The sequence below is a fragment of the Canis aureus genome, chromosome 1 (assembly GCF_053574225.1).
Source record: "Canis aureus isolate CA01 chromosome 1, VMU_Caureus_v.1.0, whole genome shotgun sequence".
Lineage (NCBI taxonomy): Eukaryota > Metazoa > Chordata > Mammalia > Carnivora > Canidae > Canis > Canis aureus.
Genome location: NC_135611.1, coordinates 104652006 through 104675178, shown reverse-complemented (window position 1 = coordinate 104675178; position 23173 = coordinate 104652006). Strand labels below are relative to the sequence as shown.

The following is a 23173-nucleotide window of genomic DNA, read 5'->3' as shown; positions in this document are numbered from 1 at the left end:
CTCATTACTCTTTCAGTGACATATATTGTGAATATGGTCCTTGATGACATTATGAAGCAACATTGTTAAACATCCTACCATAATTCTTATTTTCTATCTTCTGTACTAGTGCATGCTTGAAAATGCTGTATATTCTCATACATGTAGTCACATATTCTAACTTAAAAGATTTTGTGTAACTCTTTATTGAAGCTATTTGCATTTTTCCATTTAGCTTATATTACAGTTTTACCCCAAAAGACCATACCATTTACTAGACAGTCCATTTAGAGAACATAATAATTACCTGTATATTTCACACTTGATATTAGCCAAAAAGCCAAGAAGCGATTACCTATATATTTCAGAGGTGCTTTTTCTTTCTCACCTATGACTGTCTTCAGATTCTGAAGCTTCACCATCCGCAGTCTTGGGTCTCTAGCCTGCTGGCCTTCTTTGCAGACTCCAGACTTGCCAGCTCTCACAATCATATTAGCCAATTCATTACAGGAAATTCATCCTGCTATCTATGCAGAGACATATAGGTAGATAGACATCTATTTCTGTATGTAGTAAGCCTATATCTTATCTCTGGGTCTATACAAATATAGATTAAAAATATGCATAGATGTGTGTGTATCCATTCTATTGATTCTTTGAAGAATCCGACTATAGATTTTAGTGTCCATACATTTTTACACTCAAAATCAACCTGCTGAACTTAACTGCTATTACTATATGTTTTATCTTCCTTTATCATTATTTTATTTTTTTTTTTTTTTTTTTTTTTTTTTTTTTTTTTTGAGTACCAGTCAACTTTTATTGGATATTAATCGTGAATTAAGCAATGGAAGGATTCAAGGATGCCAGGCAAAAGTCATGGTCAGGAATGCCAAATGTGCTTCCACACTGGGCCCTCTTCAGTGGTACTTGCGTAGCCGTTCATGTTTGAGCTCCTTGTAAGAACGACAGTAGTTGAAAAGCACATAAGCAGCCAGCACCATAGAAATCCCAGCAACGCCCCCTTTCTTCACATTGATATACTTGTTGTAATACCGGTAGTAACCTCTTTGAAAAGCTCCAGCAATGCCCTTAGGGGTGAAATCCCGCATCAGTATCCAGCCTGGCAGCTCTCCTAGTTTCACCTCCATAAGCTTCTTTTCCTTCACTGGTACGGGCGAAGCCATCTTGGAGTCCTGGGTGTCCGCTCTCCCTTTATCATTATTTTAAAAATATTTTCTTTATTTATTCATGAGAGACACACAGAGAGAGGAAGAGACACAAGCAGGGGGGGAAAGCAGGCTCCTCAAGGGGAGTCAGGCGTGGGACTTTGTCCTGGGACTCCAGATCACAAGGGAGCGAAAGGCAGACACTCAATCACTCAACCACCCAGGTGTCCCAATATATGTTATGTCTAATTTGACAGAACTTCCTTTCCATGTGCTTCTTTGAAAAATTGTTTTTCTGTAGTATCACAAAAATTAAAAGAGAAAGTCAAATACCAAGTTCCAGTTGAAATCTTCTGTGTGTGTGTATGCACATATGTGTGTGTTTAATTAATACCTGAATGTATGCAGTTTTTCATATTTGCCATTAATACGAGATCTTTTCTAAGAATTTCGTATTTGGGGTTCCTTTTAAACAGCTTTATTTGGTATAACTTACATGCCACACAATTTATCCACTTAATGTGTACAATTGATAGTTTTTTAACTGAGTCACATGTAGGTATAAGCAAACCATTGTCAATTCTAGAACATCTCATTACCTCCTAAGAAACTTCTCACTCTTTAGCTGTCACCACTCTCATCTTCTTATCCTCATATCTAATCAATAATCTGCTTACTTTTTCCCAGTTTTCTTCACCTACTATTGACATGACATTATATAAGTTTAAAAGTGTATAATTTATTATATATATAAAAAACATATATATATTTATATATTGCAAAACATTTACAACAGTAAGTTTACTTAGCATCCATTACCTCACAGTTTACAATTTGGTGTGTGTTATAAGAATTAATAAGAATTTTTTAGCAATTTTCAGATAGCGAATATAGTATTGTTAATTATAGCCAACGTATATTTTATATATCCACCATATTATCTACTCATCTGACAAGAGACACAAGTCATTTCCAGATCCTGGCTATTAGGAGTAATGCTATTGCACGTTCTTTATTTTTCACATGTTTATAACTTTTCTAGTTTTGTACTTGTACCTGACTTCCTTTCATGGCACTGTCGTAGGAAAAGATGCCTGATACGATTTCAATCAAATTTATTAAAACTTGTTTGTGGCCCAATATAAAATCTATATTGGAGAATGTTCCTTGTGCATGTGAGAACAATGTGTTTTTTGCTGTTGGTGGAACGTTGTAAGTCAATCTGCTAAATATCATTGAGCCTGGTACTTCCTTATTGATTATCTTGTCCCATATTGAAGGTGCACAATTGAAGTCCCCTGCTCTTGTATTGCTGTCTCTTTTTCTGTTCTTGTCTGTTCATTGTTGCTTATATATTTGGGTACTTTTATGTTGGGTACACAACTATTCTAAAGATTACATCCTTTTGTCGAATTAACTCCTTCATTTTATTTTATTCAGGGAAAGTAGGGTATATTGATTTGAAAAACTGTGAAAGATTACTATGTATCAAATAAAATTCGTTTTTAAAAGTAGGTGACTCCTATGTATCCAACCTTTGACCAAATCGACACCACAATGTAAGCACAAACAGTATTATATGGCTCAAGGAGCAAAAAGCAATAATCAGAAGTAAATGTCCTCTTAATACAGACACTAAATAAATACACAAACCTACAGCTTTAATACAAACTTGTAAGTACATGTGCTTAACTAGCTTTTGCCAAAAATAAATGAGTAAATGTTTTATATTCAATAAATGCACATATAGTGTATAAAACCTTTAGTCACATGTAATGTAGTTAGTCTAAAAATCAAAGCATAATGTAAGGTTTTCTTATGTGAAGATGTACATTTCAGAAAGAATCCAACTTGAACTAAAGCCACAATCAGAAGCACTGTAAAGGTGACCCATACAAAGCCTGTCATTTGCACTGTATATAAAGAATAGCTGCCCAGGAATAATATCAGGAATCTTACGAAGGGGTATTATGATAACCTACCAGAAAGGACAAATAAGTTATTTGGAGACTTTAAATAGCATAGAACAATGTAAATTAAATAGCATGTGAAAAAATCTGCAATGTATAATAGCCAGAGATTAGAAAACTGACTACTGTGGGGAAAAGATTGATTAGCCCATACTAGTTGGTTTCAATGAATCATTGGCTACTTCTTCAGTAATTAGCAAGATTATCATTGCAACAATATTTTTCCACACACATCAAAATCTGGAAGCAGTAACTCCTTCTCAAATTGTCATTTAGTGTTCTCTTTTTCCCAACCTCGAAGCACAGGAGTAGGTTTTTGAATATTGACTAGCCATTTAGGGGACACAGGAGATATAGATGTTCATAAACATTAAATAAGCTATAATTGATGTACCTGGAAAAACACCACCAAAATTTATGGGAAAGTACATTGTTTTCCATAGGGGTATCATGTGAGTTATAAACACACTGTTTGAGTCCTACCAAAACTAGAATGGGGGAAATCTTTTTTTCCCAAATGCACCATAATTAAAAACACTGCACGATGTAACCCCTTTATTTTATAATGACCCGTGCAGTGTCATACTAGTCTTTGACTTAAAGTCTACTTTGATTGATGTAAGCATACCCATCCTCATTTCATCTGGTTTCTATTTGCATGGTATATCTTTTTTCACACCTGCACTTTCTGTCTGAGTGTGTTCTTAAGACTGAAGGAAAATATACTTGGGTCTTCTATTTCTTTCCATTCAGGCATACCTTTTAATTGGAGAATTTAGTCCCTTTATATTTAAAGTAAGTAGAGATTAAAGTATGGAGTTACTGTTGTCATTCTTTCGTTTCCTGTTTTAGAAATACTTGCTCTCATCTTCATCTTTGTGATTTGGTGATTTTCTGTGGGTGTATACTTCCATTATTTTCTCCCTATCTATTATGTATTGACTACAGGTTTTTAACCTCTGGTTACCAAGAGGCTTAACAGTTGATTTTAACTTGTTAACCGCTTAATTTCCATATAAAACTTTTTCAAGCTTGAGAGAACTCTGAAGAAATATGAATTTCCATCTGTATGCCATCATAGGGAAGACTTATCTATTCTCTTTGTGATATCTGTGCTGATTTCCTCATTGGAACCACACCACCTGATGTTGAGAATTCAACTTATAACCATTGCTATTATCAAGATTCGTCAGTATTTTACAGGACTGCCACCTCTTTGTCCTTAAAGACCAACTAGCAAACCATTTTATTTAAACTATCCACAAAGTTGTTTAGTTTTAATGAATGGAGAATGATATTCTGAAAACTTATTTCATGGTAACTTACATTAATGTTATAACCATGAACAGCATCTTCATTTAGATCTTCTTCATATATTCTAAATCATGTTGTTGTTCATCTTCAATGGGAAATGAGGTCTGCATGAGACCCACCTAAGGAAGAAGGGCATCTCATCTTTGATGCAGCAAGTCAGCCATATAATTTCATATACCAACTAGGCATCCATGAATTTTCTAAAGTACAAAATGCATTAATATATACTAGTCACCTAGCTCACACAGGGTCAGTGTAAAACAAGCACATCGAAATTATACCTTTGCAAAAATCCATCCCTCGTATCTTTTGAAGCATAATATATGATCCTCACATTTAACTTTGTACTATTCCTTGTAAGTATTTGATGTAGAGTACGGTCTAAAAAGGGTAACTTATATACTGCTTTCTATTAATTTGTGACATTTATTGACATTTGATGTGCAATAAGTACATTTCTAAATATTTATGTCTTTCAACTTACTTTCCTTTCTGTAATCTCTGATGTTTTCTAAAGTCTATATATAAAAACAAGGTCTTTCCTCATTCATCTCTTTGTAGGTTTTGATTCTAGTACGCATTTTGGGATATTGATTCAGGACTGAATTCCAGTTAAAGGAACTGCAACTTTTACACTTTATGGTTTCTATATTGTATGATAGCTATGATGTTGAGTAAGTCCAGAGTTCTATCTAGAGGTTTATCTAGATGTAGTGATGTTGTAATGATTTTCCTCAGATGGTAAGGCTTGAGTACTGGTTAGTGTGCTTGCCAATTCTGTGGTGTTTGTAAAATCCTCTCCGCTATACATTTTATGATCAGGAATCATGGTTTGCCATTGTTGAAAGGCCTTGCCACATTCTTTACACATATTTCATTACTCTCTGTTATGAATTACCTAATGTGGAGTAAGAGTAGAGCAGTACTTACAAATCCTCTCATAGTTGCTTCTTCTGCCACTTCTGCTATTTGTGTACTGTCGTTGGGGACCCGATAGTTCTGAGAAGAGGCAGCTGAGGAGATGCTGGCACTCTCAATGGCCGAAGAAATACCCAATGAAGGAATCAAGACTGAGAACAATGATCATATTAATCTGAAGGTGATGGGGCAGGATTGCTTTGTAGTCCAGTTAAAGATGAAGAAGTGTATGCCGCATGTAATAAACTAATGAAAAACTATTGTGAACAATAAGGTTTGTCAATGCAATAGGACACATGATTTGATGGGCATCCAATAAAGGAAAAAGACACACCTGCACAGCTGGAAAACGGAGGAGAAAGATACAACTGATGGGTCCAGCACCAGAGAGGTGTCTACTAGAAAGGGAACCTGACACTTAACAACTCTGCCCCTCCAGACCAAGAAGGGGTTTCCTCTGTTCTTTCATTTTTTCCTTCCCCATTCCTTTATTGGACATAAGATAACTGTGTCTCTGCACAAGCATATGGCTTAAAAAAAAAAAAAAAAACTAAAAAGAAAACCTAAAAAAAACCCCAAAAACTAAATGGCCAATGGTACAGTTTGATCAACATTAAGAGGAGACAGGATGAGGGGGAAAGAGTGGTTCTGTGAAAATACTCTTTTCCATTAATGCTGTGATTATTCAGCTCTTATCTTTACATTCCATGAGTTACTTTGCTCCAACAGTTTGACAACAACTATAAAAGAACATTGCATACCTTGTTAGATTGGATAATTTTTTTCATTTATCATTGTAAAATCAAGGAATATTTATATAATTTTGTTGTATATAGTTTTAGATGTAGGACAATGTCTTAAGAAGGGATAAATTAGTGTAAAAGAAAAGAATCTTGATCATTTTCCGTTCAAGTCTAGATTCTTGTTGCTTAAAAGAACTTAAAAAATTTTTTTTCTCACAATCCTAAAACTTTGAAGCTTTGCTCTAGTATGACTTCTTTGATAATGAGTAAAGGTTGAAAGGTGATTAAAGGCCTCACCACGTTCCTTACATTTGTTAAGGTTTTTCTCTAGCATGAATTCTGTGATGACTAGTAAGGTGTGAGTGCTGGATAAAAGCTCGACCACATTCTTTACATTGGTAAGGTTTCTCTCCAGTATGAATTCTGTAATGTCGAGTAAGTCTTGAGTGCTGGTTAAAGGCCTTGCCACAATCTTTACATTTATAGGGTTTCTCTCCAGTATGAATTCTGTGATGATGAGTAAGGCTTGAGTGGTGGTTAAAGGCCTTGCCACATTCTTTACATTTGTAAGGTTTCTCTCCAGTGTGAATTCTATGATGACTAATAAGTTGTGAGTGCTGGATAAAGGCCTTGCCACATTCTTTACATTTGTAAGGTTTCTCTCCAGTATGAATTCTGTAATGCTGAGTAAGGGTAGAATCATGTTTAAAGGCCTTGCCACATTCTTTACATTTGTAAGGTTTCTCTTCAGTATGAATTCTGTGATGGTTAGTAAGGCTTGAATGCTGGTTAAAGGCCTTGCCACATTCTTTACATTTGTAAGGTTTCTCTCCAGTGTGAATTATGTGATGTTGAGTAAGATATGAATGCCTATTAAAGGCCTTGCCACATTCCTCACATTTGTGAGGTTTCTCACCAGTATGAATTCTGTGATGTCGAGTAAGGCTTGAGTGCTGTGTAAAGGCCCTGCCACATTCTTTACATTTGTAAGGTTCTCCTATAATATGAATTCTGTGATGTTTAGAGAGGTGAGAGCGCTGGTTAAAGGCTTTGCCACATTCTTTACATTTGTAAGGTTTCTCTCCAGTATGAATTCTGTGATGCTGAGTAAGGCTTGAGTCATGTTTAAAGGCCTTGCCACATTCTTTACATTTATAAGGTTTCTCTGCAGTATGAATTCTGTGATGTTGAATAAGACCTGAATGAGTGTTAAAGGCCTTGCCACATTCTTTACATTTGTAAGGTTTCTCTCCAGTATGAATTCTGCGATGACTAATAAGGTGTGAGCACTGGATAAAGGCCTTGCCACATTCTTCACATTTGTAAGGTTTTTCTCCATTATGAATTCTGGAATGTAGAGTAAGACTTGAGTGCCTGTTAAAGGCCTTGCCACATTCTTCACATTTGTAAGGTTTCTCTCCAGTATGGATTCGCCTATGTCTATTTAGGGATGAGCAGACCTTAAACGTTTTACCACATTCTTCACATTTGTATGGTTTCTCTCCAGTACGCATTCCGTGACGTTGAGGTAGTACTGAGTCCAAGTCAAAATCTTTGCCACATTCCTTACAAATGTCACTTTTCTCTCCACTATGGACTGTCTTATGTATACTTAGCCTTGATGCTTGACAAAACATGTTCCCAGGTTTATTACACCTGAATGGGTTTTTTCCCACATGAATTCTCTGTTGATCATCAACATTGGAGGACTGGTTAAGAGCACTCACACATTCATTATGAGGATTCTCTCCTGTATTCATACTATTATGTATACTAAGGTTAGAGTTTTGATAAAAGACTTCCCCACATTTACTACACTCATGATGGGTCCCTAGAAACTGAGTCCTCACACATCGACTAACATTGGAGCCCTGGTTAAATGTTTTCTCAGATTCACTGCATTGAGCAACTCTGTCTCCATTGAAAAGGCTCTGGTAATTTTGTAGGGTCGACTCCTTAGTGAAACACCTCTCAAATGGATCCTGTTTAGCACTTTGTTCTTCATTTTTAAATCTCTGATTTGTAGAAATATTTGACTGAATAGTCAATCCAATTCTTTTTTCACAATGGTTCAAATAATTATTTTCAGCATGGACTACGTAACTTCCCAGATTTTCCAAACTGTCGTCGTTCCCTAAATATGTAAGTTTGAATATTTGATTTGAGTTTTTGTTTTCAGAAACACACTGCTTTGTGGAAGTAGCAGACTTAAAAAGGGAGGTTACTGAAAATGCTCTATATCCTTCACCATTTTGGGCAGGGAGATTCTTATTATGGGCAGATGTCTCAGTTTGGTTGTGGCCTTCATGATGCCTTTGATGCCCTTCACTCTCTCCATCATTGTCCCAGTCTGTCATGAAGTGTAAATTCTCAAGGGCATTATTTTTTAATCTACCCATTGACACTCTTTGGAAAGAAGCTTTGATGCTTGGCTTTGACAGCAAGCTCTGGGTGTCACGAGAAGATATGGCTGAAAGAAATCAAGAAAGAGAAATGTAAAATTATTTCACTCACTACTCTCAGATGAATATGCTGACAACCACTAATAGATAACCTAAAAACCAGTCATAGAAAATCAGCAAGATGGCTCAGAAGGAATCATCAGGACTTTGTTCCTCAATGGACACATTAACTAACACAGAATGTACTGACCACATAGCCTAATAGATAGCTGTAGTACTACAGCTATAGTAGTATTAGTGTAGTACTGTCATGCTATAGTACAAATTACTTTCTTATATCTCAAAAAATCAGGAAAGTCCCGTGAGTCCAAAGTTTGCAAAAGGGGGGAAATTTAAACATAAACAGAAAAGAACAAAAGAGGAAACAGCAAAAATAGGAAAATATCGGGCAGCCCACGTGGCTCAGTGGCCTTCAGCCCAGGGCGTGGTCCTGGACCTGGTATCAAGTCCCACATCCGGCTCTCTGCATGGAATGGAGGCTGCTTCTCCCTTGGCCTCTGTCTGCCTCTCTCTCTCTCTCTCTCCCCCCACCCCTTGGCCTCTGTCTGCCTCTCTTTCTCTCTCTCTCTCTCTCTCTCTCATGAATAAATAAATAAAAACTAAAAAAAGAAAAAGGGAAATTATCACGAACAACAGGAAGAGTTGGTTTTCAGGAAAGATCAACCAATTGACAGACTTTTAACAAAATCAAGTATGAATGAAAAAGAAAGGCCAATTAAAACCAGAAGTGAAGTGACAGCAGACAGTATTAACTGATACCATAAAAACACAAATAATAAGAACTGACAATGGATAACTATATGTCAAGAAAGAGATACCAAAAAATGTGTATAAATTTCAAAAAAGATGTAAGCTACCTAGATTTCAGGATTCCATTAAATACTTCCTGAATAATATTTAAAAAGTCACAATTGATCTACAACTACTAAGTACATGGAAAAAGTAATTTAAAACTTCCCAACAAAGAAAAGTCTTATTCCAAATGATTTCACTGGATAATTCAGAGATTTAAATGATTTCACTGGATAATTCAGAGATTTAACGTAAAAGTACTTTTTTTTTTTTTTTTTCTTTAAGTATTTTATTCATTTATCCATGAGAGACACAGAGAGAGAGAGGCAGAGACACAGGCAGAGGGAGAAGCAGGCTCCATGCACAAAGCCTGATGTGGGACTCGATCCAGAGACTCTGGGATCACGCCCTGAGCCTAAGGCAGACGCGCAACCGCTGAGCCACCCAGGAGTCCCATGGAAAAGTATTTCAAATCTCTTCCAACATTTTCAGGGAGTGAAGAGAAGGGAAATTATCAAAATAGTCTCTGTGACTCCAGTGTTACCAGGTTGTCAAAGGCAAAGGAAGACTGTACAAGTAAAGAAGATTACAAACTACTACCTGTGAGGCGCAGTTATACAAAATCCACAATAAACAAGCAAACTAGCACACTGAATCAAAAGCACATTTTACAACAGAATTAAAGGCAATTCTTCCTGGAATTCAAGGGTGTTTTGACATATGGAAAATTATAAGTTAAAGGCTCCACATTAACAGAATGAAGATCAAAAATGGCAATCATATTGCTGCAGAATAAGAATATGAGCATACTGGACAATGTTTCATTATTAAAAACACTCAATAAAGTAGGAATAGAAGCAAACCACCTCAACTTAATAAAGGCCATATAGCTATGAAAACCTAAAATCTAATATATTCAATAGTAAAAAAAAATGTAAGCTTTTTCTGTATGATCATAACAAAGGGATTTCACTTCTATTCAACACAATACTGGATATTCTAGTCTGAATGGGAGAAAAAAAAAAACCTTAAATGACTCTAAATGGGAAAAGAAAATGCAAGTTTATCTCTTTACAGATGACATCCATAAAAAACCCTGAAGAATCCTTATTTTTTTGTTGTTTTGTTGGTTATCACTGGTATTATTTATTTCTAGTAATTTTTTCTACAACACATTCCATTTTCAATTTCTTTAATACTATAAATGCCTGAATTAAGTTGCAGTTTCAACTTTCTTCCTTTTCTTTTATTTATTCATTTCTTTATTATAGTAGGTTCCATACCTAACATGAAGCCTAACTGGCTAACTGGGTCCTGAACCCAAGACCCTGAGATCGAGACCTAAGCTGAGATTAAGAGTCAGATGCGAAAACGCTGAGCCACCTAGACACCCCCAACTTTTCTTCTGAACGTTACAAGACAAGGAACTAGAAAAAGAAGAAACTTACCTGTGATCAAGTAGAGAAAGAAACTAACAAAGAAAAATTAGAGGTAGGGACCATAATAAACAGTAACTTAACATTGACATCAATGCCCAGATTTTCCAAAAAATTATCAAAATTTTAACTACATTAACTAAAAAAAAGGAGAGAAGTCTCAAAAATTAAAACAAGAAATGGGACAGAAAACACAACCGATAACTACAGAAATACATACTGTGATAACATTGCCATGAACAATTATATACTAACAAATCAGATAATTTAGAAAAATCCCAAATAATTCCCCTATATATATAAAACTACCAAGATTGAAATATAAATCTTAAACCCAACAAGTAGATCTTCACAGACCAATAACAAGAATGAAAGTTGAATGTAGAATAAAAACAATTCCCAGCACAGAAAAGTCCAGGACCACATACCTTCGCTGGTCAGTTCTACCTAACATTAAAAAGTAATAATAATAAATGACAATCCATCAAAATCTCACAAATAGGGGATTGCACAGAACATATTCAACATTATCCTATGAGGCCCAGCATTACCCTGGTACCAAAGCACGATAAACATCGTACAAGAAAAAAATACACTAGCTTGTTTGATAGCCAGGTGTTGCTCTGGCTTTCTTTTGACATCCATTTGCAACTTAAAAGTTTTTCCATGCAAGTGTAGCGAGTACCTAGCACCATAGAACCAGATTACATTACCACTGACCATATCCCCTCTGCTATATCCTTCAGCCTCATGATTTATCTATTCTATAACTGAAAGCCTATACCTTCCATTCCCCTTTACCCAGTTGGCCCATCATCCCTCTCCATTCCACTCCAGAAAGCAGCAGTTCTGTTTTATTTTTGGAGTGGGTCTGTTTCTGCCTTTTTTGTGGTTTCTTGCCATTGATGACAATGAAAATAGACCTAGGAAGTATTGTGCTGGACACCGTAAATACCTAGAAAGTACTGTGCTGATATGTCAGGCAAAGAAAAGCAAATAACACATGATTTCACTTATAGGTGGAGGCTAAAAGACAAGTGAACAAATAAATTAAAAGGAGAAACAGACGCACAAATATCAATTTCATGTTTTTATTTTTTAAGATTTTGTTTATTTATTCATGAGAGACACACAGAGAGAGGCAGAGAGAAAAACTGAGGGAGAAGCAGGCTCCCTGCAGGAGATCGATCCCAGAATCTGGGATCACAACCTGAGCCCAAGGCAGAGGCTCAGTGACAGAGCCACCCAGGTGCCCATCAACTTCATTTTTAAATAAACCCATGGATAATCCCAAGAAGTATAAAAATTCCATGTTCCACATATTCTATAGTGGAACAAGCTTGCCTATAACAATTTTCCAATGCTAGCAGAAGACAGAGGACTCTCAGATTCAAGTCCAAGGATCTTAGGGTTCATGACACATGAAACAGCACAAATTTCTTGATCACGCTAATTTCACTTGCCGGCTCCAAATCCCCATTTCACACATGTAGATGCTGCATATGCAGTGGGTTTGTGTCGCATCTATGAGACCCTGAGCACAGGAAACCCCAATATCTTGAAGGAGCAGAGAACATATCTTCCTGAACCTTTGCCATAGAAGACGATATCCGTTTTCCTCTACAGTTAACAAATCTGTCCTCCATCTAAGGGTAAGATATTGTCACTATATTTCAAAGCATTTTAATATTCGCACAGCAGCGGAAAGCCAATTAAGGATAAACACTTTCAGTGCCTCTATCCTTAACATACAGAGTAACTTAAACCCACAGAATCGTTTCCCAACAATATCCACCACTCAGTCTGACCCCAGCATGCCTCTTGACTAATTATCCCAGATGTGCACCACCTCATCAAACACTCATTAGCCTGACACAGGATCTGGGATAAAATCTATTCAATGTGGGTTGCCTGCGTGACTCAGTCAGTTCAGTGTCTGACTCTTGATTTTGGCTCATGTCATGATCTCAGGGGTTGTGGGTTCAGGTTCCTCAACAGACTCTGGACTCGGTGCTCAGCATGAAGTCTACTTGAGATTCCCTCCCTCACCCCCCCACCCCATCCACACACACTCACTCTCTCTGTAAAATAAATAAAGTCTTTAAAACTTGAAAAAAGCAGTTTACATCAGGAAATATTTTTCAAGGCTATCATTGGCAGGATACAATGCAGAAGAATTGAGTGACTTATAACATTCACTTCTGCAGTGTTCCTGTGGGGCTTGCATTCAACCACGTAAACAAATCCCAGTACTCATGAAGGTCTACCTTAAACTTTTGTAGTGAACTTGCAAGGGAGATGTGTGAAGAAACACCTAAACTGTGCAGAAGCATATTAATTTACATGTATTTGATGACAAAATTGTACTTCTAACCCAGGCAGAACAGGTCCTGGAAACAGTGGAATCATGCCTCATTACAAGAATGTGGCTGAGAATTGGGAAACACATAGGATTTAGGGCAGAGATGTTCACCACTCATCAACAAGAAATATCATAAAGAACAACATAAGGGCGCTTGGGTGGCTAGTGGTTAAGCCTTAGCTGAGGTTGTGACCCAGTGTTCTGGGATTGAGCCCCATCCATGTCAGGCTCCCTGCTAGGTGGAGAGCCGGCTTCTAACTGTCCCTCTGCTGGTCCTCTTGCTTGTGCTCTCTGTCAAATTAATATATTAAATCTTAAAAAAAAAAAAAAAAAAAAAGAACAGGTCAGCCCGGTTAGCTCAGTGGTTTAGTGCTGCCTACAGCCGAGGGCCGGATCCTGCAGACCCGGGATCAAGTCCCATATCGGGCTCCCTGCATGGAGCCTGCTTCTCCCTCTGCCTGTGTCTCTGCCTCTCTCTCCATCTCTCATGAATAAAGAAATAAATAAAATCTTTCAAAAAAACCAAACAGATGCATTATTCTCAAGGAAATTTTCTATAAAACTAATTTTAAACTCTATGTTTCATAAAAAACAAGCATGAATTATTGGCAGGTTTTCACTGACCACAGTATTATAAAGAATATTCATTAAAATCAATCATTAAAAGCTGTAAGTGAAAATCATATGAACAACCACTCAAAAAGGCATTATACAAATGTATTATTTTATTAATATATCCCTCCTTGAACAGAGAATTTAAGGCCACAACCCACTCCTTAGAACCAAGGAAATAAACAACATCTTCATTTCTAAATAAACACCAAAAACGTTGCAAAATATGCTAAAGCCACTATACATTAAATACATATTTGGGATTAAATTCAGATATACTCCAAGGAAAGTAGAAGAAAAACCCAATGACTAATTTTCACTGAAGTAAAATTACATTTATGAACAAAACTTTCTTTAAAATACAGGAATTATACGAATTATACCTCACTGCTTTTTTTTTTTTTTTTAAGACTTTATCCATGTATTTGAGGGAGGGAGAGAGAGAGAGAGAGAGAGCACAGAAGGGGAAGGGCACAGGGAGAAGCAGACTCCCTACTGAGCAGGGATCCCATTGGGGGTGGAGGGTTTGAGCCCCAGGACTCCAGGATCATGAACTGGGACCAACTGACTGGCCACCCAGACATCCCTCTACCTCACATGCCCATGTCATATCAGAACTTTTGATCTAATAAGTAACAGATGAATCTCATATATAACTAATAAGAAAGTGAAAACACACTTGACAAAATAAAAAGAAATTCCTGTTATACAAGACAAATTCATACAATGATGCAAGTATTAAGAAAGAAGGTAAAAATTGAGAATTTATTATAGGCTTCAAGTTCTAAGGTCTAAAAGTTCTAGCTCCCCCATGGCATTAATTTAGGTAGGAATTCTAGGATACAAACAGATACATTAGATTATTTCACCACTGAGGAATGGAACACACTGTTATATCCTAATTTCAGTTCATACAAAGAAAAATTAACTTTCAAAGTGAAATAAAGGATTAGATTTTCTTATTTTAGGGAGGTGCTTTGTCATCTGATGAAATTACTGAGTGTCAATTTTGTACAATCAAGATTAAAGCCTCCATAACATTGGAATGTATAAGTCTGAAAACGTGATATCTGTCTCCAGTGTTCCCAGGATTTCTGCACCAAACCCCAGTATGCCCACCACTACTCCGACATGCTTCTCACGACGCAAAACAGAACTTACAAAGGGCTAAGGCTATGGATCCTGAGAAACAGGGAGACTTCCCCAGGACCCTCACAGCAATGGAGAACCTCCCAGATTATGGAGACCCTCCCACTCCCAGGGGAGTCTCCTGGCCCTCCCTGTGGAAGTGATGGACCATCAGTTGAGCTGAAGGAGAATCCTTAGAGAAGCTAAGAGCTTGATAATGTTGGATAGCACATGTCCCTCTGTGACAGGGAGAAAAATATAAACTAGGTTTCTCAAGAGTGTATCCTTTCAAGGAGAACTACTCCCACCACAGTTTAAGGTCTCTCTTCCCCCTTCACATGTGGACCGCACCTCTGTCATCTGCCTCATTCATTTCTACTTACCTGGATGGATGGTTACTCTCTTCTTTCTCTTCACACTCCAAGGCTCCTTCTTTTGCTCCAAAAAGGAGACCAGGTCTGGCTTTGACACAATGAGGCCTGGTTATTAGGAAAAAGGAAAATGGGTATTGCTGGAGATTTTCAATCAAGTATCATGCTCAGCAGAGACCACAGGACAGTGTAAAAGTATAGATAATACCTTCCCAAATGCTACTGACCAACAGCCCCTTTAGAACCAGTAGGAGGGCACACCGGGTGACTCAGTGGTTTGCGCCACCTTCAGCCCAGGGTGTGATTCTGGAGACCCAGGATTGAGTCCCACATCGGGCTCCCTGCATGGAGCCTGCTTCTCCCTCTGCCTGTGTCGCTGCCTCTCTCTCTGTGTGTCTCTCATCAATAAATAAAATCTTAAAAAAAAGAAAAAAAGAACAAGCAGAAGGAGTTTCAAATATTCAAATCATGGCTTCTACTTACAAGAACTAGATACAATAATAATAAATAAAAACTGGAGTTTAAAATTGGGCGGTACCATTTGATGTGTGTCAATGTTTAGTACTGACATTCATCAACAGAAATGATGATGCTCCTTAAGGAAGGAGAATTAGGGGAGAACCCCTGGGTGGCTCAGCGGTTTAATGCATGCCTTCAGCCCAGGGCATGATCCTGGAGTCCTGGAATCAAGTCCCACATCGGGCTCCCTGCATGGAGCCTGCTTTTCCCTCTGCCTGTGTCTCTGCCCACCCCCCCCCTCTCTCTCTGCCTCTCATGAATAAATAAATAAAATCTTAAAAAAAAAAAAAAAAAAACAACGGAAGGCGAAGCTAGGGATGCCTGGGTGGCTCAGCGGTTGAGCCTCTGTCTTTGGCTCAGGGCATGGTCCCGTGATTCCGGGATCAAGTCCCACATCGGGGTCCCGGCATGGAGCCTGCTTCTCTCTGCCTATGTCTCTGCCTCTCTCTGTGTTGTCTCTCATAAATAAATAAATAACATGTTTTTAAAAAAATTTTTAAAAAAAGGAAGGGGAAGCTAGAGCTGAAAAGGAAACATGAAGATTTTTCTCCACATCTACAAATCCCCATTTATTTCCCTTATTGCATGGATCCGAATTCCAGTCATGCAGAGGAATCTTCTAAGAGTCAGTCTTCAAAGGAAGGAAGAAAACCCAGAGTGTGCTCTGGGAAACCTGGAAGGAGTCATCCTCACCCAAGAAGAGAAGGTTTCCATAGTTCTCTAACATCACATCCCTGTACAGTTCCCGCTGAGTGTGGTTCAGGCATCCCCACTCCGCCTGAGAGAATTCTATGGCCACATCCCTGAATGTCAGCAGCCCCTGCAATAAATACCACAGTTACCAAGTGGTCGTAGGCAGAGTTCACAACGTACCTAAGATGAAAGAGGGAGTTAAATGTCACCAGCTAGATCCCATGATCTGACCCTTACTGCTTATGGGCTTGTACCCTCTTTGTCCCATATTTTTCTCAGCCTCTTCTTTCTACCTTAATCTTTTACTTCAGGCATAGACTCCTGTGATGGAAACAGAAACTATCCAGCAAAAGAGGCGAACTCCCCTGTGAAAAAGGTTGGCCCGGGCCAATTTTAGCTTAACCCCTGACTCACAATTATGCAGCTGAACCAAGGAGTGACCCATGGAATGACCAACAGTTCCTTTTAACTCATTATAATACTAAAATCTCCACTCAAGGAGAAGCACAAACCTCATATTTATATAACAAAGTACATATAGAACTGTTATCTTCAGCTTCATATGCCACCTTATACTTAGCTCTACATAAGATGACAAGGCTCCAATTTCTAAATATCTACCCTAACCCTAAATAAAAGGAAATCATTCCCTCTGGCTCTGGGAGTCTCTTGTTGGGAAGTTACTCTCTGTGATCTCCGTATTTGCTGCAAGTCAAGTTTCCTTTGTGTGACAACTCTACCTGGAGTAGTTTCTATCTGTGATTCCCCAAGGAGTGAACTCCTTTTAGCGAAGTTATATTAGAACTGGTTCTGGCTTAGGTCAGCTTCCTGCTTATGCACTAAGATAATGTTTAACACAGTAATATGCTCTAATGTATTGTCCAACTTTGACATAAGAGGATGGCATATGATTCAGAAAACCATTATAAATACTGTATGTTTATCCAAGATAATTTATAAAATAAAGGTGTTGGGACACCTGGGTGGCTGGGCAGTTGAGCATCTGCCTTTGGCCCAGGGCATGATCCCAGGGTCCCGGGATTGAGTCCCACGTGGGGCTCCCTGCATGGAGGCTGCTTCTCCCTCTGCCTGTGTCTCTGCCTCTCTGTGTGTGTGTCTCTCATGAATAAATAGATAAAATCTTTAAAATAAATACATAAATAAATAAATAAATAAATGTGTCAACAGAGGCATAACAAATTCCTAAGTACTGTAATTTATATCATGCATTATAGGTTGCATCTATTTTTTTCAAGATTTTATTTATTTATTTGAGAGAGAGAGAGTGCAAACAGGTTGGGAGAGGGAGAAGCAGATTCCTTGTTAAGCAGGGAACCCAATGTAGGGCTGGATCCCAAGACCCTGAGATCATGACCTGAGCTGAAGGCAGATTAAATGATTTCACCACCCAGGCACCCATAGCTGTGTTTATTTCTAAGGTGGAAAATTTTGGTGGGTTACAAAGGTACTTATCAAAGTCCAATGTGAATTAGAATTTTATTTTATTTTATTTTTAAGATTTTATTTATTCATGAGAGATGGGGTGGGCAGAGACACAGGCAGAGGGAGAAGCATGCTCCATACAGGGAGCCAGATGTGGGACTTGATCCTGGGACTCCAGGATCACGCCCTGGAGGGAAGGCAGGCGCTAAACCCCTGAGCCACCCAGGTATCCCGTGAATTAGAATTTTAATACAGTGCATTGCAAATCTTGTGAAAATGGAGATTCTGTTCAGGAGTACTGAAGTGGGATGGCAGTCCACATTTTAAACAAGGCAGTAGTTTTGCCAAGGGATACATTTTTGAATAGAGGTAGAACTCCAAGGCAAGAATTCTTGGGGGACTTGGAACTGAATGGGTTTTATAGTAATTAGTTCTAGGTTCTACTAGAATAGCAAGAAAGGCAACAACAAACCTTTCTGAGAATTTCATAGTTAGTAGGTGGCATCTAACAGTTTTAAATAAATTAATAAAAAACAATAATAATCTAAGAGAGTAAACAAATTATTCTTCTATTTTGTTTTTGCGAATCTTTTGTCAAACATCCAGAATATCCAGCACATTGAAGGGATCAGGTTTTAACCCTGATCTATTGGTCCTAGGGTTGATCTAAAATGACACACAGGGCAATATACAGAGAGGACTCTAAAGCAGCATTCATAGCAGAGAAGAATGATGGAGACTTGAGAAGAATGATGGAAGTGAGATGAGATCCACACAAAAGTGATCTACCGTTTTACATTTCATGCACCCATCTATACATTTAGAAAGTAGTTATATACACATTAAAAGGGATAGAGCAGCAAATTGTCATGGTGACTAATTTAAGAAATATTTTCAATGATATGAAAATCTCTTTGTAGATGATGATGCTTCTGTCTTTTATTCACAGTATCAATACATACACATTGAATGAAAGAAATAAAAGAGCTGGGTGCCTGGGTGGCTCAGTAGGTTAAGCATGTGCCTTCCACTCAGGTTGTGATCCCAGGGTCCTGGGATAGAGCTTGTGTTGGGCTCCCTGCTCAGCGGGAAGTCTGCTTCTCCCTTTTCCTCTCCCTCTGCCTGCTGCTCTGCCTATTTGTGCTCTCTCTCTGTCAGATAAATAAAATCTTTTAAAAGAAAGAAGAAAAGAAAAGAAAAAAGAAAAAAGAAAAGAAAGGAAAGGAAAGGCAAGGCAAGGCAAGGCAAGGCAAGGCAAGGCAAGGAAAGGAAAGAAAGAAAGAAAAGAAAAGATAAGAAGAAAGAAAAGAATTCTTATTTTTAAGTCTATTATAATGAGGGCCAGAAGCAAAGAATGTTCACTGTTAGCTCAGAAGGCTGGCCTATCCTCTGCATACTTCTATAAGGATCAAATAAGAGCTGGTTGTTACATCTCACTGAATGTTAATATGGACCTGAGTAAGTGCCTGAGAAGTCTTATAAGAGTAGTTTTACAAGTTGAAAGACATACTTATGATCTTGTACTCTCTGCACACCCCTTCCCTTGCACACTAACCAAAGAACCACCAGCTCCATTCAGCCAAAGGGCAGCTCTTTCTGTCAATACTGAAATAGTAATTTCAATAAAATCACTAACTCGTGCCATTAAATGTCTCAAGAATTCCTTCTTGACTGTTGTGCTCAATAACCCCACAAAGGTAGTATTTCATTGAAAACTTGTGTTTCAATCATCATGTGCTCTTTTATATTTCAGGATTTTCAGACACTCCAACATGTTAATGATCTGATTCTTGTTTTCTTTTTCTGAAAATACAAAGAAGTAAATGGAAGAGCATGTTTGCGACATGAGTGTGGAGTAAAAGAAAAACCTATGGAATGGAGGGCTGAATGACTGAGCACCTCCACTCTCAGAAGTCACTATTCTAGTACACAGAAGTGAGAGTCTTCATTGTCCAGTGGAAACTGGTGTGATGTGGGCCAGGAGCCAGAGGTCAAGAAAGAATTCTTAAGACATTTTCGGTGCAAAATCTGATTGTTGTTAAGTAGGCTGTAAGCCCAGGGTGGATCCCAGTGTAGAGGAGCTTCAATTCACCACCTCGAGATCAAGAGCTAAACTGAGATTAAGAGTCAGCCTTAACCCTCTGAGCCACTAAAGCAATGCGGGTGCCCTGCAACAACCCGTGTTTAGTAAAATTGATGACAGGGCTGTGGGCATAAAGAGCTGTGGTGTGATTTGAGGCGCCACAGATTATATGCTTAGTGGGTAAGTAAGTGGGGGTAGAGATGAAGGAAGTTTGTAAAGGGATTTTCATGCTTAGGAGGACTTACAATATACTGGAGGGCTGGCTATTGTCAAGCTAAGGTTGCTTTTTGCCTCTAGCTGCAAGTAGGAAGGAAATTTCATTCTATCTACATTTCTTTTGCTTTTGTTCTCCTCTTCAGAAACTACAAGCACATGGAACTGCAGGAGATAAAAGTTTCCAGTTTTTTTTTTTTTTTTAAAGATTTTATTTATTCGGGGATCCCTGGGTGGCGCAGCGGTTTGGCGCCTGCCTTTGGCCCAGGGCATGAACCTGGAGTCCTGGGATCGAATCCCCACGTTGGGCTCCCGGTGCATGGAGCCTGCTTCTCCCTCTGCCTGTGTCTCTGCCTCTCTCTCTCTCTCTATCATAAATAAGTAAGTAAGTAAATAAATAAATAAATAAAGGGGAGTAATCCAAAAGTACCTTAGATTTATAAAAAAAAAAAAAAAAAGATTTTATTTATTCATTCATGAGAGACTCGAACCCACGTCTCCAGGATCACGCCCTGGGCAGAAGGCAGGCGCCAAACCGCCGAGCCACCCAGGGATCCCAGAAGTTTCCAGTTTAAATGTGATGGTTTCTGGGACCATCTGGTTTCTGGGTGGCTCAGTGGTTGAGCAACTCCCTTTGGCTCAGATTGTGATCCCGGGGTCCTGGGATGGAGTTCCACATTGACTACCCACAGGGAGCCTACTTCTCCCTCTGCCTATGTCTCTGCCTCTCTCTCTCTGTGTCTCTCATGAGTAAATAAGTAAAATCTTTAAAAATAAAAAATAAAAATAAATGTGGTGGTTTCTGCACATCGCTCAGTAAATCCACCTAAGATCCTCACAAATGATAAACGGGAAAATATGAATACAGCGGAGGAATCTGGCAGAGGGCACCAAGCCCAGTAAAAGACGGTAACATCAGCTGTAAGGAAAGACATTGCTATCAGCGCCTAATGATGTGGGAAACAAAGGCAGAAGAAAGATTATTAAACTTCCTCACTACCTACAGCCCACTGATAAGTCCTTGAAACAGGCAGAGTGACATTCCTCTAAGGATTCAACTGCCTGGACGTGGATACTTCACCAAGGGCAAAAGGTTACCCCCAGGATCCTGTAAGTGTACTATAACATACAAAAACTGCTTCAGAAACTTCCTTTAAGATACCCGTTGGCGATCATCCCCCAAGCACATGATCCATGGTTATATATTTCAAGGGTCTCACAGCTGAGGTTTTATTAGTTTATTATTAGTTTTATTAGGTTTTTATAAATGAGCTTTTCCTAACAATATCTAGCCCCTCAAGGTCATAAAAACCTTGCTTCCAAAATTCCTTAAAGACTTACACTTTCCCTAATGTTCTTCCAACTTGAAAGTATGTAGTAGGCCATTCCTTACGGCTCCAGCGCAGCTCTTTCTGCCCACAGGTCCTGACCCCGTGCTTTAATACAACCTACAACCACCTTTTCGCACCAAAAGACATCTCAAGAATTCTTTCTTGGCTCGCAGCTTCGAATCCAAACAGGGTATCAGAATATAAATCGAATTTTAAGAATATAGCTGATTTATAGAAACTCTGATGACATAGGTTCCAGGTCCTGTAACATCTAATATCTTTTTAATAGAGTATCTTGTTCCCATTGTAAAGGGTCTAGTCCTTTCTTTCCAGAACATTCAGAGTTATTCTGGGCCTCATGGTCCTCCTGTGTATCTATCTGTGCGTTCTTCATCCTGGCCTGCCAAGAGCTGATAAAGCAACCAGATGGGGCCTGAACGGGAAATGGTCTCCTGCACTGAGAACCCAGGCCCCGGCCCCGGCCCCATCAGCAATAGGAATCTTAAATCAACACCTTCCTCCAGAACTGTCACAAAGGGAATCTTTTTAATACCCGCAGGGCTTTAATTCACAGCGACAGCACTGGGGCACCGGTGGCTCTGCCGGTCAAGCGTCTCCCCTCAGCCAGGGTCCTGAGCTCGCGCCCTGGGAAGGACCGGCCTCAGGCTCCGCGCTCTCCCCCTCCCCCCAAATAAAGCAAATCTTTAAGAACAAACAGGCCGGGCCGAGTGGGCCGGGGCCGGGGCCAGGAGAGCTCGGGAGAAGCGGGGCCGAGAGCGGGGGGTGACGCGGGGCTTGGGAGGGCGCGCCGGGAGCGCCGGGAGCGCCGGGGTGGGCGGCTGTGGAGCCGAGGCGCGGCGGCCGACCTCTCCCGGCTCCAGCGCCGTCTTTCGTCCCCGCCTAGGCGGTGTCCCGCCGTCCCCAGCCTCGGAACGGCCCAGAGCCCGGGCCACCGGCCTCCCCCCGCCCCGCGGCGCCAGCGGCCGCGGGCAGCAGCCGCCGCGCTGGCGGGCGAGTACCTGGTGGCCACGCCGGGGGGCAGCGCGGTCCGGCGGCGCGTCCTGCAGGCGCATCCCCTCCGCGTGGACGTCAGGCCCGAGCAGCGCCGGACCATCCTGGAGGCCCTCGAGGACGTGGCGCCGCGCTGACGCGGCCACCAGGGCTTCCGGCCGCGCGGCCCCGCGCCGCGGACCTCAGAGCGGGCGGACCTCAGAGCGGGCGGACCTCAGAGCGGGCGCCGCGGGAGGGGCGCGCTCGCGGGCGGGGTGGGGGGGGCGGGTGCGCTGCGCGCTCGGCGGCTCCCGGGCCCCGGCGCCCCGCCCTGCCCAGCCCTGGCCAGGTCGGGGCCCGCTAGGAATTGGGGGGTGGGGCCCCGGGCGGGATGCGCGCGCCCCCTCGGAGCCGGAGCCCCAGCCCTGCCCGCGCCGCGCCCGACGAGCGTGAGCACCGGGAGCGGGCAGCCGCCGACCGCCGCGTCAGGAGCCTCGGGCCGGCCGGACCCCGGACCGAGGCCCAGCGGCCTGCGGCCTTCAACGCCGGCAGGCAGGGCCCGCGGGGCGGAGGCGTCGGCCGTCCCGTGCTCACAGGCCCGCGGCCGCCCGGAGACCCGGACTACGGAGGACGGCCTCCCGCGGA

The 23173-nt window shown here is 40.4% G+C and overlaps 3 protein-coding genes across 3 annotated transcripts; all 3 read right to left on the bottom strand.

Moving 5' to 3' along the window:
* Positions 1-880: 880 nt before the first annotated feature.
* Positions 881-1190, bottom strand: LOC144280413 (ATP synthase F(0) complex subunit f, mitochondrial). Its single transcript, XM_077842450.1, has one exon. It carries the CDS (start codon positions 1164-1166, stop codon positions 900-902), a length of 267 nt encoding a protein of 88 aa, XP_077698576.1. The 5' UTR covers positions 1167-1190; the 3' UTR covers positions 881-899.
* Positions 1191-1610: 420 nt separating this feature from the next.
* Positions 1611-15358, bottom strand: LOC144324826 (uncharacterized). Its single transcript, XM_077916229.1, is given in 3 exon segments — positions 1611-6409; positions 6411-8563; positions 15269-15358. Coding segments are annotated over 2 exon segments (2202 nt in total). The 5' UTR covers positions 8493-8563; positions 15269-15358; the 3' UTR covers positions 1611-6289.
* LOC144280410 (KRAB domain-containing protein 5-like) lies at positions 15261-22741 on the bottom strand. The gene is made up of 3 exons (XM_077842447.1): positions 22558-22741; positions 16469-16595; positions 15261-15364 (listed from the first exon to the last, which is right to left on the bottom strand). The coding sequence occupies exons 1-3, from the start codon at positions 22609-22611 to the stop codon at positions 15261-15263; spliced, it is 285 nt and encodes a 94-aa protein (XP_077698573.1). The 5' UTR covers positions 22612-22741.
* Between the last annotated feature and the right edge of the window lie 432 nt (positions 22742-23173).